This window comes from Pseudophryne corroboree, chromosome 3, assembly GCF_028390025.1.
Source record: "Pseudophryne corroboree isolate aPseCor3 chromosome 3, aPseCor3.hap2, whole genome shotgun sequence".
NCBI lineage: Eukaryota > Metazoa > Chordata > Amphibia > Anura > Myobatrachidae > Pseudophryne > Pseudophryne corroboree.
Window position 1 is genome coordinate 322,278,364 of NC_086446.1, and position 16,080 is coordinate 322,294,443.

Below are 16,080 nucleotides of genomic sequence, written 5' to 3' on the forward strand. Positions count from 1 at the left end.
AGTTTTGCACAGTGAGAGAATGAGTGCAGGGGGAACCAAGAACTGTTCTGCACAGTGGTAAAATGAGCAGAAGAGCAGAGACCCAGGATTGTTCTCCAGAATGGCGAGAGGAGCAAAAGAAATGTCACATGAGTGCAGATTGCGCAGTGGAGATGCGGGAATAGTGTGGTCCGGAGACCAGCGTTTGTTCTCAGCAGCAGCGCTGAGTTTAGCAGAGTAAGAGGAGACCCAGCGCTATACTTACAATGGCAAAGCCTGCCCCACACAACCTAGGAAAATGTTTGCAAGCTGTTATTAAAGCATCAGCACACCAGGAACTGAGAGGCGTGTTAGTCACCAAGTGCAGGAGGAAATGTTCACGTCTGTCCCTCCACGGACTATTCACCTGCAACTCTCCAGCAGTTGTGTGATCACCATATTACGGAAGTCCACTTTAGCAGCAACAGGAGGGTCACAGGTTTAGCTCTTAAATTATTCAAATTTCTAATGAAGTTAATGGATAACTAAACTATATACATTTATTTTATGTCTTTTACACAAGATCCTCCCCACCCCCAATTCTTTTCTGAAAAATTGTCCCAAATATTCGTTAATTTATGTAATGATATCCGTGGGGGGCACGTGTGGAAGCAGACACTCCCATGCTACAGATGCATCCTCATACATCTAACCTTAGTACACAAAGCAGTGCAGCGTGAGACTCTGCTAACGTCAGGCATCTTTTTTTCTTTTCTTTTTTCCCCCCCCCGAAACTGTGACTAGGACACACCTGGAGACTGCTGATTTCATTTAATTTATCAAACCTGCATATTGTGTGTGACTGAGAGTGTATATGGAGCAGAACAGACCTTGTAATGGTAAAAAGCCATGTCTGCTACATTGTAGCACTTCGTAATCAGATTCAGCGACTCGGTCGCGCATAGATATACATGTGTTATATACAGCAATCGCATAGTCTCTTTGGGGGATATCCAATTAGCCCCATTAATTTACCGGGGCTAATTTTCGCGCCCAGAGCTATCCTATTACCCCCGATAAGCCATCGCGAGCGGTGGCTTATCAGGGATTACCTGGGTGCCGGCTGCAGTCAGCTCCCGGTGCAGCACTGCTCCTTCGGCTGCCCCCGGTTACATGGGCGCTCCCTCGTCATGTGACCGGGGGAGAGGGGGGGATGCGGTCACGGAGCTGCCTCGGCTTCTCTGCCGGGGATCACTGCGCCAAGTGGCAGCTTCCGGGCCGTGGCGCCATGCCTGCAGTCCCAGCCTGCTGCTGCAGCGGGCATGGGACGCTGCAAGTTGTTTGCGGTCATCTGGGATTTTGTTCCTCCTGCCTCAGGCGAAACCAAATCCCCAGAAACACACGGGTTTCACTGAACCTGTGTGTTTTCGTGAGAAAGGGCATTTGGGGAAAAAAAAAATTGGGAAAAATCGGGAAAAACATACAGTGTTTTTCGCACCCACTGTTTTACCGGGGCTAATATGATATCCACCTTTGTGCGTCCTAGTCGCATTTTTTGCAAAATAGATGCCCTACGTTAGAAGATTCCCACGCGACCTGGCGTGCCAGGCGGAGCTGTTTGGCATGACTACACAAAGATGTATGAGGACTTATCTTTACCTCGATATCCTGCTGGGGCGAACGGTAGTAACACTTTACCTTTTTGTTTCCTCCTCCAGGCGCGTGATAGACATTGTCCAATGAGCCTATCTTAGACTGAATCTTGTCTTTAAAATCCAGTTTCTCAGACTTCACTTCTACATTTCCTCCACCTGCAGTAGGAATGAAAGGGTGAAGGATAAACTACCATTAAAAAAAAAACCAATGTTTGAATTGATAAGGGACCTCCAAGTCCTGAAAGTGAGCAATGTATTTTTTATGTAAGTCAAACATAATAATGATGTAATAACCAATGTTTTCTGTAAAAGTGCTGCGGAATACGTGTGCGCTATATAAATAACTGGTCATAAATAATGGGGAGATTCAATTGTTTATGAGTGCCCAATCTCCTGTCTAAAGTGACTGGTGATCATAGATGGTGGAATTCAAATGTGTGGTTTTTTAACACGTGCCCAAGCAGTGGGTGCAATGCAAAAAGTGGGGGTCAATTTGCACATTTGTGCTCGCTAGCACGGGGGTCTGCAGCTGTTAGCGCCTCAACAGAGCAACAATTGAACTAATCCATTGGACACCATCTAGTGGCAGCCGGAGCAAAAACAATTGAATTCCCCCCAATATAGCTTTTGCATAAATATAACATCATATCACTAGATGTACAATGATGGTTGTGACAGAATACTTTGGAAATAGGTATGAAAGCAGAATAAGGTAAGTGCCTTGAAATGTAACATTAAGCGTGCAGCTTTGATTCATGTAAATACTACCAGTATTTTGCAGTCTACTGTATGACTTAGTGTGTGCATAAATATCTAAGGTTTCAAATATTCTTTATGAGGTTTCCCTATCAAAGGGAAACACGAGGACTAGGACTGGAATCTTGCCTAGCAGACATGGTGGGACGGCTGTACCTGGCTTGTGGTGGATATTCTTCATTGAACCACACTTGGAAGTCACGTGTTTGAGATCGACTGGCTTGTGTGTGATCTGCACCTGAGGGATGGGAAAAGGATGACATGTGAGAGGTGGCTGTAGTGTTCGGACTGCCAGCAGCAGCAGCAGCTCAAGAATTGGTTACATGCGGAATTCCCATTTTAATGAATGTACCCAGACAGCTACTTTGAGAAAGCAACCTATCAATCAATGGGAACCAGTGACATCATGAATATGACACAAAATGGCTGCCTCTTGTGAATGTAGGCAACTTTATTGCCTTATTGGGTAGAAACTTTATTGATCATTATCCTCCCCCCCCCCACTCCTTCCACAAAAGAAATAAAAAAATAATGAACTGTTACTTAAGCCAGTGATAAAAATGGAAATTAAATTTATGAGCACCATCTAAGGTTAAAGGGTGCCTTTGACACATATAATTTATTGGTTTCTTTATTGCACATAGCAACTTGGAATTATGATGCGTTATCAATGTTGTATATAACCTGTTTATATGGATGAGGCTTACTGTGAAGTAATCTTTAAATAATACGTAAAAATATAATTATTATACTTTTGTTTTTTATTAAAGAGCTTTATTCACCAATGTGAAACCCTTATTAATAAGACTGACTGAGTGCACTGCACAGCAAAGGGGGCAGGGTCTTTCCTGAAGACGAGGGGTGAATGATGTAGTAGCTTGTATGGATGAAGGATTCCCCCCCCCAATTTCTTAGAGAAATTGAATAATTATAGTAGTGAGCAGAGAGCTACAGCATCATAACAGTGAAAGGTCTACAAGAAAACTTTTGCGCCGTCTAAAGCAATTTTTAAAAAAAAATTTCCAATCAACAATAAAAGAGATTTATGTTCTTGCTGGGTCTATCCTTTTCTTCGAGATCCATAAAAGAGAAACAGGCTTTATCAGTGGGTATAGGCTGTGAGGGAGGAGTCTGGGTAACAAGCAGTTTTTCTCCCAGCAGCAGTCCAAGCTCCTTCTCCCTATACTCTGCCCCCAGCCCCAGACAGGCCAATTAAGTTAGCAGGAGGCGAGAAGGAAGACCGGCACACACACAGGTCCAAACACAACCCTAACCCATGGATTTCAAAGGAAAGGATTTAACTAGGTAAGAACATAAATCTCCTTTCTTCTACGCTCCATAGGCTTTCACAGTGGGACGTCCCAAAACTATTCCCCAGAGGGAGGGGATTCTCCGAAGCTGCGTTGAGAACCCTTCACCTGAAAACTATGTCTGTATCTGAAGGTGTCAAAAGAATAGAATTGTGTGGGACCACATAGCTGCTTTCCAAAGCTACAATGTGAAGGCGCCACATCAAGCTGCCCAAGAAGTTATCACCGACCTGGTAGAATGAGCGGTCACCATGGCAGGGGCAGGAAGGTCCGCCGCAGTGTAAGAATGGCAGATAGTAAAGCGGAGTCATCTGGATACAGTCTGCTTCGTAGCCGGGCAGTCCCATTTGTGAAACTCCGGCAAAGACTCCGGTGCTTGAAAGGCAGGAACCACGATCTACTGGCTGATGTGAAACCAAGAAACTACCTTAGGGTGGTAGTCTAATCATGTCTGAATAATGGCTCAGAAAGAGTGATAGACCAGACATGGGGAGCAACAAGACAACGCGCTTAAGCCTGACACCTGCCAGGCCAACACTGGCAAGTAGCAAGACAGTCTCCCACGTAAGCAAACGAATGCCTACAGAGTCCAAGGGTGACGACTGTAGAGCCGAAGCACCAAAGTCAAGTTCCAAGTAGCCACTGGAGGAACAAATGGAGCTGAATGTGGAGGACACCCTGTAGGAAAGTCCAGACGTCATGCATAAGTGTAATTTGTCTCTGGAAGAGAACAGAAAAGGGTGAAACCCGCACCATCAAAGTAGAGAGGCGGAGACCCACATTAAAACCTGCCTGTAGAAAGGAGAGGACTCGTGAGAGCCAAAATTACCTGTTGTTAAAGCCCCTAGCCAGGGGCATAGCCAGAACTTTGTGGGCCCCATAGCAACATTTTGAAGGGGCCCCCGTCCCAATGCTTCTAGAGAGAGACTTCTCTGCAGCAGTTGTTCATTCTATTCCCTATTATAGTGCCTTAGTTTATTTTCTGAACCATAGTAGAGCCTTATTTAATGTTATGCCCCATAGTAGTGCCCTAGTTTCTTTTATGAATCGCAGTAGTGCTTAAGTTCACCCTATGTCACCTTTCAGGGCTGCCAGTACACATTATGCCGCACAGTACCCCCGATTCACATTATGATATATAGTGCTCCCCGTTCATATTGTGCCTCATTACAGTGCCCCGGTTCATATAATATAACATTAAAATTCCCTCCAGTTTATTTTATACCACACTACAATGAGCAAGTCCATGGGCATACTTAGATATATTGCAGGCCCCAAGGAAAAAATTTGAAAGGACTCCTACATACCACCCAATAGCGAAAAATGTATATAACACATGTAACTTTGACAGGGAAGGTAGGCCCCTCTCAGCTCTGGGCCCCATAGCAGCTGCACTGTCTGCACCTATGGTAGCTACGCCCTTGCCCATAGCTGAACACCAGACAAAGTAAGACCACCAAACCCGGTAATAAATCCTTGCAGAATAGTGTTTACAGGCATTCAGCATGGTACGAATAACTGACCTGGAGAACCCCTTGTATCAAGAGCCACCCCGTCCAAGCATAATAGGCCAGATCTGGATGGAGGCATGGGTACTGTGACAGATTCAGCCACAGAAGAAGATGCAGTAGAGCACTGATGGAGAGGCTTAGGAGATAGTAACATAGTTATTTAGGTTGAAAAAATACGGTTTTCCCATTACGTTCAACCTATATTTAATCTAATTATTAGAGGTTGTATCCTTGGATTTCTTTTTCTGCTCAAAATGTATCTAACCCTTTTTTAAACGTATCAATTGAGTCAGCTAAAACAACCTTCTCCGGCAGAGAATTCCATATCTTTACCGCACTCACTGTGAAGAAACCCTTCCTTCACTGGGCATGAAAAGTCCTCTCCTCTAACCTTAGGGGGTGGCCACATACAGATCTCTCGATAAACAAATCGCCTGATAATTGCCTATATTGCCCCTCAATGGGGTAAATTTACTAAGATTCGTATTTTCCCGTTTCAGGTCAAAGTTCAATCACGAATGACATCGACAGTGTAAAATTGCAACTTTTTGAATTGATTACGTCTAATTTACTAAGCTGCCGTATTTAGCCTTTTCGGGTTTTCCGATGTCGATGTCATTCGTTTTTTTTTTCTATTTTTTACGGCAGTGATTAGCAAAACACTGCCGACTTTTTTACAATGAATCTCGGCCGGATCTGTGTGATCCGTGCTGGGGTTCATTTTTTTTTTTTTTTTTTAAATTAAACACTGTAAAATCCAAAAAAAAAATTGCGTGGGGTCCCCCCTCCTAAGCATAACCAGCCTCGGGCTCTTTGAGCCGATCCTGGTTGCAGAAATATGGTGAAAAAATTGACAGGGGTTCCCCCATATTTAAGCAACCAGCATCGGGCTCTGCGCCTGGTCCTGGTTCCAAAAATACGGGGGACAAAAAGAGTAGGGGTCCCCCGTATTTTTAAAACCAGCACCGGGCTCCACTAGCTGGACAGATAATGCCACAGCCGGGGGTCACTTTTATATAGTGCCCTGCGGCCGTGGCATCAAATATCCAACTAGTCACCCCTGGCCGGGGTACCCTGGGGGAGTGGGGACCCCTTCAATCAAGGGGTCCCCCCCCCCCAGCCACCCAAGGGCCAGGGGTGAAGCCCGAGGCTGTCCCCCCCCATCCAATGGGCTGCGGATGGGGGGGCTGATAGCCTTTGTTGTAAATGAAAAGATATTGTTTTTAGTAGCAGTACTACAAGTCCCAGCAAGCCTCCCCCGCATGCTGGTACTTGGAGAACCACAAGTACCAGCATGCGGCGGAAAAACGGGCCCGCTGGTACCTGTAGTACTATTACTAAAAAAATACCCAAATAAACACAAGACACACACACCGTGAAAGTAAAGATTTATTACATACATCCACACAAACATACATACATACTTACCTTATGTTCACACGAGGGTCTGTCCTCTTCTCCAGTAGAATCCAAGGGGTACCTGTTGAATAAATTCTACTCACCAGATCCCGTGTCCCAGGGTCCTCGGGGCAACCATTTGTAATCCAGGTACTTGAATAAAATAACAAAACGGAGAGCCGAGCCACGAACTGAAAGGGGCCCCATGTTTTCACATGGGACTCCTTTCCCCGAATGCCAGAAACCCACTCTGACTGATGTCTAAGTGGGTTTCTTCAGCCAATCAGGGAGCGCTACGTTGTAGCACCCTCCTGATCGGCTGTGTGCTCCTGTACTGTCTGACAGGCGGCACACGGCAGTGTTACAATGTAGCTCCTATGCGCTCCATTGTAACCAATGGTGGGAACTTTCTGCCCTGCGGTTGACCTAAAGTGACGTCACCGCAGAGCAGAAAGTTCCCACCATTGGTTACAATGGAGCGCATAGGCGCTATATTGTAACACTGCCGTGTGCCGCCTGTCAGACAGTACAGGAGCACACAGCCGATCAGGAGGGTGCTCCAACGTAGCGCTCCCTGATTGGCTGAAGAAACCCACTTAGACATCAGTCAGAGTGGGTTTCTGGCATTCGGGGAAAGGAGTCCCATGTGAAAACATGGGGCCCCTTTCAGTTCGTGGCTCGGCTCTCCGTTTTGTTATTTTATTCAAGTACCTGGATTACAAATGGTTGCCCCGAGGACCCTGGGACACGGGATCTGGTGAGTAGAATTTATTCAACAGGTACCCCTTGGATTCTACTGGAGAAGAGGACAGACCCTCGTGTGAACATAAGGTAAGTATGTATGTATGTTTGTGTGGATGTATGTAATAAATCTTTACTTTCACGGTGTGTGTGTCTTGTGTTTATTTGGGTATTTTTTTAGTAATAGTACTACAGGTACCAGCGGGCCCGTTTTTCCGCCGCATGCTGGTACTTGTGGTTCTCCAAGTACCAGCATGCGGGGGAGGCTTGCTGGGACTTGTAGTACTGCTACTAAAAACAATATCTTTTCATTTACAACAAAGGCTATCAGCCCCCCCATCCGCAGCCCATTGGATGGGGGGGGACAGCCTCGGGCTTCACCCCTGGCCCTTGGGTGGCTGGGGGGGGGGGGACCCCTTGATTGAAGGGGTCCCCACTCCCCCAGGGTACCCCGGCCAGGGGTGACTAGTTGGATTTTTGATGCCACGGCCGCAGGGCACTATATAAAAGTGACCCCCGGCTGTGGCATTATCTGTCCAGCTAGTGGAGCCCGGTGCTGGTTTTAAAAATACGGGGGACCCCTACTCTTTTTGTCCCCCGTATTTTTGGAACCAGGACCAGGCGCAGAGCCCGATGCTGGTTGCTTAAATATGGGGGAACCCCTGTCATTTTTTTACCCATATTTCTGCAACCAGGATCGGCTCAAAGAGCCCGAGGCTGGTTATGCTTAGGAGGGGGGACCCCACGCAATTTTTTTTTAGAAAATAATCACTTTCCCACCCCTTCCCACTGATATACATGCACGGATCTCATGGATCCGTGCATGCCTATACAATCACGGTAAAAAAAAGCAGGTCTGTTTTTTTTAAGCACTTTTTTACGAGTTGTAATTTTTCACGGCAGTGTTTGGTTTTTTTTTGCTTTGCACTTCTTAGTAAATTACCGAGATTCATAGTTAAACAGCCGCGTTTTGACCGATGGTGTATTCATTCGTAATTTTTTTGTTGGACTTCCAAAAAATTACGAATGCCCTCATCACTGCCGTGATTATTGCTTAGTAAATTACCGAGATGACACTTTGATGAAAAAACGGCATCTCGGTCAAAATCGGGACCTTAGTAAATTTACCCCAATGTATCTATAAATATTAATCATATCTCATCTTAGTCGCCTCTTTTGTAATGTAAAATCTAACCTGGTTACCCTTTCATTATAGTCCAACGATCCGTGTACCATGCTCGCCACGGCAAATTGGTAGCTACCAGGATCAAAGTGCCGCCTTCTATCTTTAACTTGTGTAGGACACGCTGAATCAGCGGGACTGGGGGGGAAGATGTACATGAGATGGAAGGTCCGCCAAACCGACAAAGCATCTATCAGATTAGCTCCCGGATCCTTGGTGTGTGAGCAGTACATCAGCAGCTTGTGGTTGTGCTGAGATGCCATCAAGTCGATGTCCTGAAAGAACCAGCAAGTGAATTAGGAGCTAGAAGGCATCTGAAGAGCCCACTCACCCGAGTGAACACCCTGGCGGCTTAGGAAGTCCGCTTCCCAAATTTTGGAGTCTAGGGATAAAGACTGCAGACAGAGCTGGAAGATGACACTCTGCCCAACTGGTTTATGTAGGTGATGACTATTGCGTTGTCAGACTGTACCTAGTGGTGGAAGAGTGTCAGAGCAAGAAAGAGAGCTTGGAAGACTGCTCAGAGTTCCAAAATGTTGATCTGAAGCCATCCGCGGACCCTGAAAGGTCTGTTAACCGGTTACTGCCCTCTACCCATGAAGACTTTCATTGGTGGTGAGGAGGACCCAGTCCTGAATCCAAAAAGGACAGTCCTTGACCAAGTGGGACCCTGGAGCCAGAACAAGAGGGAATGCCGGACCTCCCAAGAAAGGGTGATCATTTGTGATTTGATCTACTGATGAGATTTGTTGCACCAAGTCAGAACCTTTAGCTGCAGAGGCCGGGAGTGGAATTGGCCATACTCCATCATGTCGAAGGTGGAGACAAGAGAGACCAGGATCTGCATACAAGCATGTATTGACACTTGGCAGCAATGTAAAAACTTGCAAATCTTGGTCTGTAGGTTCCTCCCAGGTGGCAAACTTGCGGAAGCGCTTGTGACTGGGGTGCATAGGAACATGCAAATCGGAATCCTGGATGTCCAAGGAGGCCATGAAATCTCTCGGCTCCAGCGCCAGAATGATGGAATGCAGAGACTCCATGCGGAACCTGGGAACCCGCAAGTACCTGTTGATGGTCTTCAGGTTGAGGATTGGCTGGATGGAACTGTTTGGCTTCTAAATAAAGAACAGGTTGGTATAGAAGCCAATGACTCTTTGCGACAGGGAAACAGGAATAATGACTCTGGAGACCCAAAGGGAGTGAATGGACTCCTGCAGAGCTTCTGCTTTGCCTGGTTCTACCAGACCTGTGAAAAAAAATTGTCAGCTTCCGAAAGGATATGGTGTAGCCTTGGAAGACCACACCTCACACCCAGGCATCTGATGTGGTTGCCATCCAAGTCTTTAAGTACCGCAGAAGCTGGCCTCCACACTGGGATCCCCCAGGTGGAAGCCCCTCCTTATCATATGGCAGGCTTGTCTGCTGACTTGGTGGCAGTGTATCTAGTAGACTAGGGCTGCTTACCTCAGTGCTTAGAGGGGTAACCTAATATTGAATAAAGCTGACCCTTGGCTTTTCCCTGTGGACGAAAGGAATGAAAATTAGACGTTTGCGATCTAGGGGCTGCCACAGAACGGAGGAAGATCGTCTTAGATGCCACCACCGTGGCCACAATTTTTTCCAACTCGTGACCAAAGAGAATGTCTCCTGAATATGGAAGAGCTTCCAGGGCTGTGCGTGTCAGCATGCCAGGAACGGAGCTAGTGTGGCTTTTTGGATGTTGAAATAAATATGGTGGTAAATTCCCTTTAGGAAAGATTCTAGTTTGCTATCAGTCAAATCCTTAATGGATGCTTTGTTAAGTGGGCAATGTGAGCGTCCTAGGGAGGAGGAGACTCCTATTTGGCCTGATCCAAAGCAGGTACAGAAAAAAGGATGCAATGCGCTTAGAGACTTGGAAGTGCCTATTAAGCTGAGTCCACGCCTCCACCGGATATTCTTCCAGCTGCCCAGAAGAAGGGGATTCCACAGAAACCCACTCCTGATGCTTGAACACTGGAGTGCTAGCCTTAGGTGCCTGGTCAGGATCTTTGATGAGAAGGACAGATTTAATGGTTTTAGGGGGATATTCAGCTTTGTTAGCAAACCAAAAAAGTTAGCAATTGGGCAAAATAATTCTGCACTGCAGGTGGGGGGCAGATGTAACATGTGCAGAGAGAGTTAGATATGGGTGGCTTATATTGTTTAGGTGCAGGGTAAATACTGGCTGCTTTTTTTTTTACACTGCAATTTAGATTTCAGTTTCAACACACCCCACCCAAATCTAACTCTCTCTGCACGTGTTATATCTGACCCCCATGCAGTGCACATGGTTTTGCCCAATTGCTAACTTTTTTCGTTTGCTAACAACTCTGAATAAGGCTCTTAGGGCCTAATTCAGATCTGATCGCTGTTGTGCGAAATTGCAAAGTGTCTGATTATCAAACGACTGCACATGTGTACGGAATGTAATGCGCAGGCGCGAAGCCAAACTGCAAAAAATTCTGGTGTCTTTTTTTGATCGCTAGGCGTACGCAGATTGATTGAAAGGATGTGAACATTTGGGGGTGGTAACTGGGCGTTTTCTGGGAGTGTCAGGAAAAACGCAGGCATTCTCAAGCATTTTCAGAGAGGGTATGTGACGTCAGCTCCGGCCCGATCAGCATGGTTTTTTCGCACTCTAGGAGTAAGTCCTGGGCTACGCACAGACTGGAAAAATCATTCGATGGTTAGTGAGGTGCGATTGCAAAGCTTTTTGCACGGCGTACGCAGACTTGCATGGGGTGGATTTTCACTCTGGCTGGGCGGGCACTATCAGATCACAAACCTCTGCAAATTCGCAGAGGTGCGATCAGGTCTGAATTAGGCCCTTAATCAGCTGGGAGAGGGAGTCCTCTGGGATAGAGGAGGTCTTAACATCTGAAGTATCGGATATATTTTCCTTGTGGTCCGAGGAATCCTCTGAGTTCGAATTAGAATCGGACAGGGATCTGGAACTATCCTGCCTGGAGGGTTTGTGCTTGGACGTATGATCTCTTGTCTAGCATCTGTTGGAAAGATGTTGACACTTGCACGGACTGCATGAAGGACTGCATTCCATGGCGGATCTACAGCAGTCGGCTGTAGATCGGCCCACTCCTGCAGGCACCAAACTAACTGGGCTGGGTATAGTAGAGAAGGAGCCTGGGCTGCTGCTGGGAGAAAAAAGTTCACTGTTTGGTGCCCAGACTCCTTACTCACAGCCTATACCAACTATGAAAGCCTGTGTCCTCCAAGGAGTGTAGAAGAAATCCGAATTGTACATTAAAATGTACAGAAATCTGTCAAGTCTGTTTTTTACTCAGCAAAGGTTGTCTTCACATATTGGGGGTCATTCCAAGTTGTTCGCTCGTTGCCGATTTTTGCTATGCTGCGATTTGTTGCTAATTGCGCATGCGTAAGGCACGCAGGGCGCATGCGCTTAGTTATTTAACTAAAAACTTAGCAGTTTTGCTGTGGAGTCCTGCGGCGCTTTTCAGTCGCTCTGCTGATCAGTGAATGATTGACAGGAAAGAGGCGTTTCTGGGTGGTAACTGAGCGTTTTCCGGGAGTGTGCTAAAAAACGCAGGCGTGTCAGGGAAAAACGCGGGAGTGTCTGGAGAAACGAGGGAGTGGCTGGCCGAACGCAGGGCGTGTTTGTGATGTCAAACCAGGAAATAAACGGACTGAGCTGATCGCAATCTGTGAGTAGGTCTGGAGCTACTCAGAAACTGCAAAGAATTATTTATTAGCAGTTCTGCTACTCTTTCGTTCGCTATTCTGCTAAGCGAAGATACACTCCCAGAGGGCGGCGGACTAGCGTGTGCAATGCTGCTAAAAGCAGCTAGCGAGCGAACAACTCGGAATGAGGGCCATTGACACTGTAAGATGTAATAAAATGCAGAACATGAACAGGTGTGCCCAGACCTACTGCATACAACTGGGTGTGCGTTTAGATACCTGATCAGTGAATTATTAAACATTAATGACAGATCTTCTGCAACACTGTGTGGAACTGTGCTGTATGTAAGCAGCTGGAATGAGTAGAGAAAAGTGCAAAACGCAAGCAGTGAAATGCTGTATGAGTCTCTGGAACTGCCATGTATGTGGGTGCACTGGTTATGGTGCATACAGAGGGTATCACTCACTATTCCTCCCCCAGGGATATGCTTCACATTGTCCTTGGAGCCACACTTAGACTGCACGTTACTCACGTCTACTTTCTTGTGGATAATCTGCACCTGTAGGAGGAATGAGGTTGGTGGGGGAAATAAAACAAAACAAAGGGCAGCAGGAGCAACAAAGCAGGTGAGTGCAATGCCGTATAGAGGTATCTGGAAGTGTGGTGTTTATATATGAGGAGACAAAAATAAATGGGGAGAGGGGGGTCATGGTATAGATGGGAATTAATGCTTATGGCACCTTGCCCATTTTTATCATTCATTCCAGACCACGTAGTCTCAGTTAATCATGCCCAACTCTCATCCCTCTACATAACTCCAGTCAATTCCCTCTCATATATTGTAATCCAAGCAAGTGTAATAATGCTGAGATACCTTGCCGCCTCCTGGTTGGTGTCGAATGTTTTCAGTCGAACCGATCTTAGATTTGATATTTTTCAGGTCTGGGATTGCAACTGGACTTGGGAGTGGTTGCAGGCGACTCTTGATAGAGGCAGGAGATTTAGGAGGAGTACGCACTACGGCAATCTTTTTGGGCTCACGGTTGGGAGGCAACTGTGAGGAAAGTATGCGGGAACGACTTGTGGGTGTACTAGGAGATCCAGGGCTGCTGTATCCGCTTCTCTCACCGGACTTCGGTGATTCAGCTGGAAAAAAAATGGGAGCTTTTTTTTTTTTAATAGTTTCAGGAAAGAAAAATGTGTTCATTTCTTATTCATAATAACCACCTAACATAGAAACATAGAATTTGACGGCAGATAAGAACCACTTGGCCCATCTAGTCTTCCCCTTTTTTTTTATCCTTTAGGTAATCTCAACCCTTTTTGAACCTTAATTCTTTGTAAGGATATTCATATGCCTATCCCAAGCATTTTTAAATTGCTCTACAGTCTAAAGGCCCGTACACACTGGTCGATATATCGGCCGTTCTCTTGAACGGTTGATATATCGCGGGTCCGTCGGCTAGTGTGTACGGCCGATACGTCTGTGAACTCCGTCGTTCACAGACGTATCGCGTCGGCCACGCAGCACAGCCGACGGCCAATATATCTACCGATATATTGGCGCGCCGCTGTGTGTGTACGGGGCGGTCGGCCGACCGCCCGTACACATGCTGCGGCGGCCGGCGGTGATTGACAGCTGAACTGGGTGGGCGTGTGTACACGCCCGCCCAGTTCACGACGTCAGTCCCCGACGGATCGGGCAGTGTGTATGCACAACACACTGCCCGATCCGTCCATAGATATATCTGCAGATCAATTGATCTGCAGATATATCTATTAGTGTGTACCCACCTTTAGACTCTACCACCTCTGATGGGAAACTATTCCACTTATCCACTACCCTTTCCGTGAAGTAATTTTTCCTTAAATTTCCCCTGAACCTCCCCCCCTCCAGTCTCAGTGTATGTCCTCGAGTTCTAATATTTCTCTTCCTTTGAAGAATGTTTCCCTCCTGAACTTTGTTAAGACCCTTGATATATTTGAAAGTTTCTATCATGTCTTCCCTTTCCCTTCTCTGCTCCATACTATACATGTTAAGATCTTTTAGCCTTTCCGGGTAAGTTTTGTGATGTAGGCCATGCACCATTTTAGTTGCCCTTCTTTGTACACTCTCTAATGTATTTATATCCTTCTGGAGATATGGTCTCTAGAACTGGACACAGTATTCCAGATGGGGCCGCAGCATCATGCTGTGGGGATGTTTTTCAGCAGCAGGAACTGGGAGAATAGTCAGTATAGAGGGAATTGTATCTCTGTAAGCTAACATCTTGGGTTTGGAAGATAAAGTAATAAAACATAAAAAAATAATGGTCAGAAAACACATTTAAAAAAACAACCAAGAATTTACTCCACTTATTAAGTCACTTTTTAAACAAGTGGACACATAAATTCTCTACAATGCCTTAAAAAACCTGTGACACAAATGAGCAAGCATCAGGTGTTAGTAATGAGCCACACAGAGCGCACAAGATTAATCTTTTGCTCCTACGGTCTGTGCAACATCTGAACATCCAGAGGCCCTGGCATTTTAGCATGTCTGCAGTGAGAATGCACCTTTTCTTTTTCCTTCATTATTTTTCACTCTACCAAAGGGAATTTTATGTTGCTGCTTTTTTTGGGGGAATAGTCATTTTTTCAGCGTAGTCAAATAAATATATAAATGTTAGGGTATTATGTGAACAATAATGGACAGATTTATAAAAATGCTCTTTTCCACAGGTTTTTCCTTCAATATTTTGACCAATTTTAACTCAACCAGTTTGATTCCACTACCTTTATGTTTATGTTTGCAGGCCATGATGAACTCTATGCAAAGTGTGTTTACTACTTACTATGTTACATTGTGGGTAGAGCACACAAGACCTGTAGTCTGGGTTTTGCTACATTCAGTAACCTCTGAGATTACATCATTAGGGTTTCCTGAGACCCAGAGCCTCTGTATGATACATGAGGAACTGACTACCCAAGGTACGGTTAGGGGAGGCAGAGCCTCACCTGTCATACTTCAATATACTCCAGAGTTTTGAATATAAAAATTATTGGAATAATACAAAAAAGATATTTATAATTTATAAATATAATCTGAGTAGTATTCATATCATCTTTGTATTACTCTAATAACCTTTATAGTCAAACTCACCAACAGTGTGTGTAAATCTGGCTCTGATCTAGCCAGTGCCTCCCCAGCCATTGAACATGCCGCACCTCAATGCTTTCTACGTGGAAAGGTTGCCTACTGGGGCACAGCTAAGAACCATGTTTGTGTGATCCAACGGGAATTACTGAGAAAGATGCGGGCGCATGCGCAGTGCCAGTCCTGCGCATGCACCCGCATATTCTGCGTGTGGGGGGTCACCTCTGCATGGCAATTGGGGGGGAGAATGGGGGGGGGGCAACGATCCATTTCCAAGGAGGAGACAGAGCATTGCGGGGTCGAGCCGGATGAAGGCAGTGCGGCGCGAACGGGGGCGTGTTGGGAGCATAATCTCAGCAGCTGCGTGACGTCACACGCAGCCGCCGCAATCGCGATCATGGTTACGGGCCTCCTAGCTGCACCGGCAGGCGGCTTCACTAATTTCTACAATGAAGCAGAAATTGCGATCGCTTCATCAAGGGGGAGGCGGTGGTCAGCATGCTGGGCAGCCTTGCCCTGCGATGGGAGGCCCCCAGCATGCTAGGAAAAGTATTGCAAATTCTGCTACTTAGCAGAAATTGCAATCCTTACTGAATTAGGGGGCTAATTCAGGTTGGATTGATCCAACCGCAATTTATGAGAAAAAGATGTGGGCGCATGCGCAGCGCCCATCCTGCGCATGCGCCTGCATTTTCTGCGGGGCCGCCGCAGAAAATGTGTTCGCCTCTGCCTGTCAATCCAGGGAGGAGA

General features: G+C 46.2%; 1 protein-coding gene across 11 annotated transcripts in view; it reads right to left on the reverse strand.

Annotated features, from left to right (window-relative positions):
- Nucleotides 1-16,080, reverse strand: part of LOC135055432 (microtubule-associated protein tau-like) — a 151,291-nt gene that overhangs the window by 11,355 nt on the left and 123,856 nt on the right. For 9 of the 11 annotated variants that reach the window (XM_063959493.1, XM_063959492.1, XM_063959485.1 and 6 more), the window contains 4 exons: nucleotides 13,069-13,340; nucleotides 12,661-12,753; nucleotides 2,526-2,607; nucleotides 1,657-1,769 (listed from right to left, as the gene is read on the reverse strand). In XM_063959493.1, the coding sequence (XP_063815563.1) occupies nucleotides 1,657-1,769; nucleotides 2,526-2,607; nucleotides 12,661-12,753; nucleotides 13,069-13,340 (560 nt within the window). The remainder of the gene's footprint in view (nucleotides 1-1,656; nucleotides 1,770-2,525; nucleotides 2,608-12,660; nucleotides 12,754-13,068; nucleotides 13,341-16,080) is intronic. The other 2 variants (XM_063959494.1, XM_063959495.1) reach the window with 1 other exon arrangement.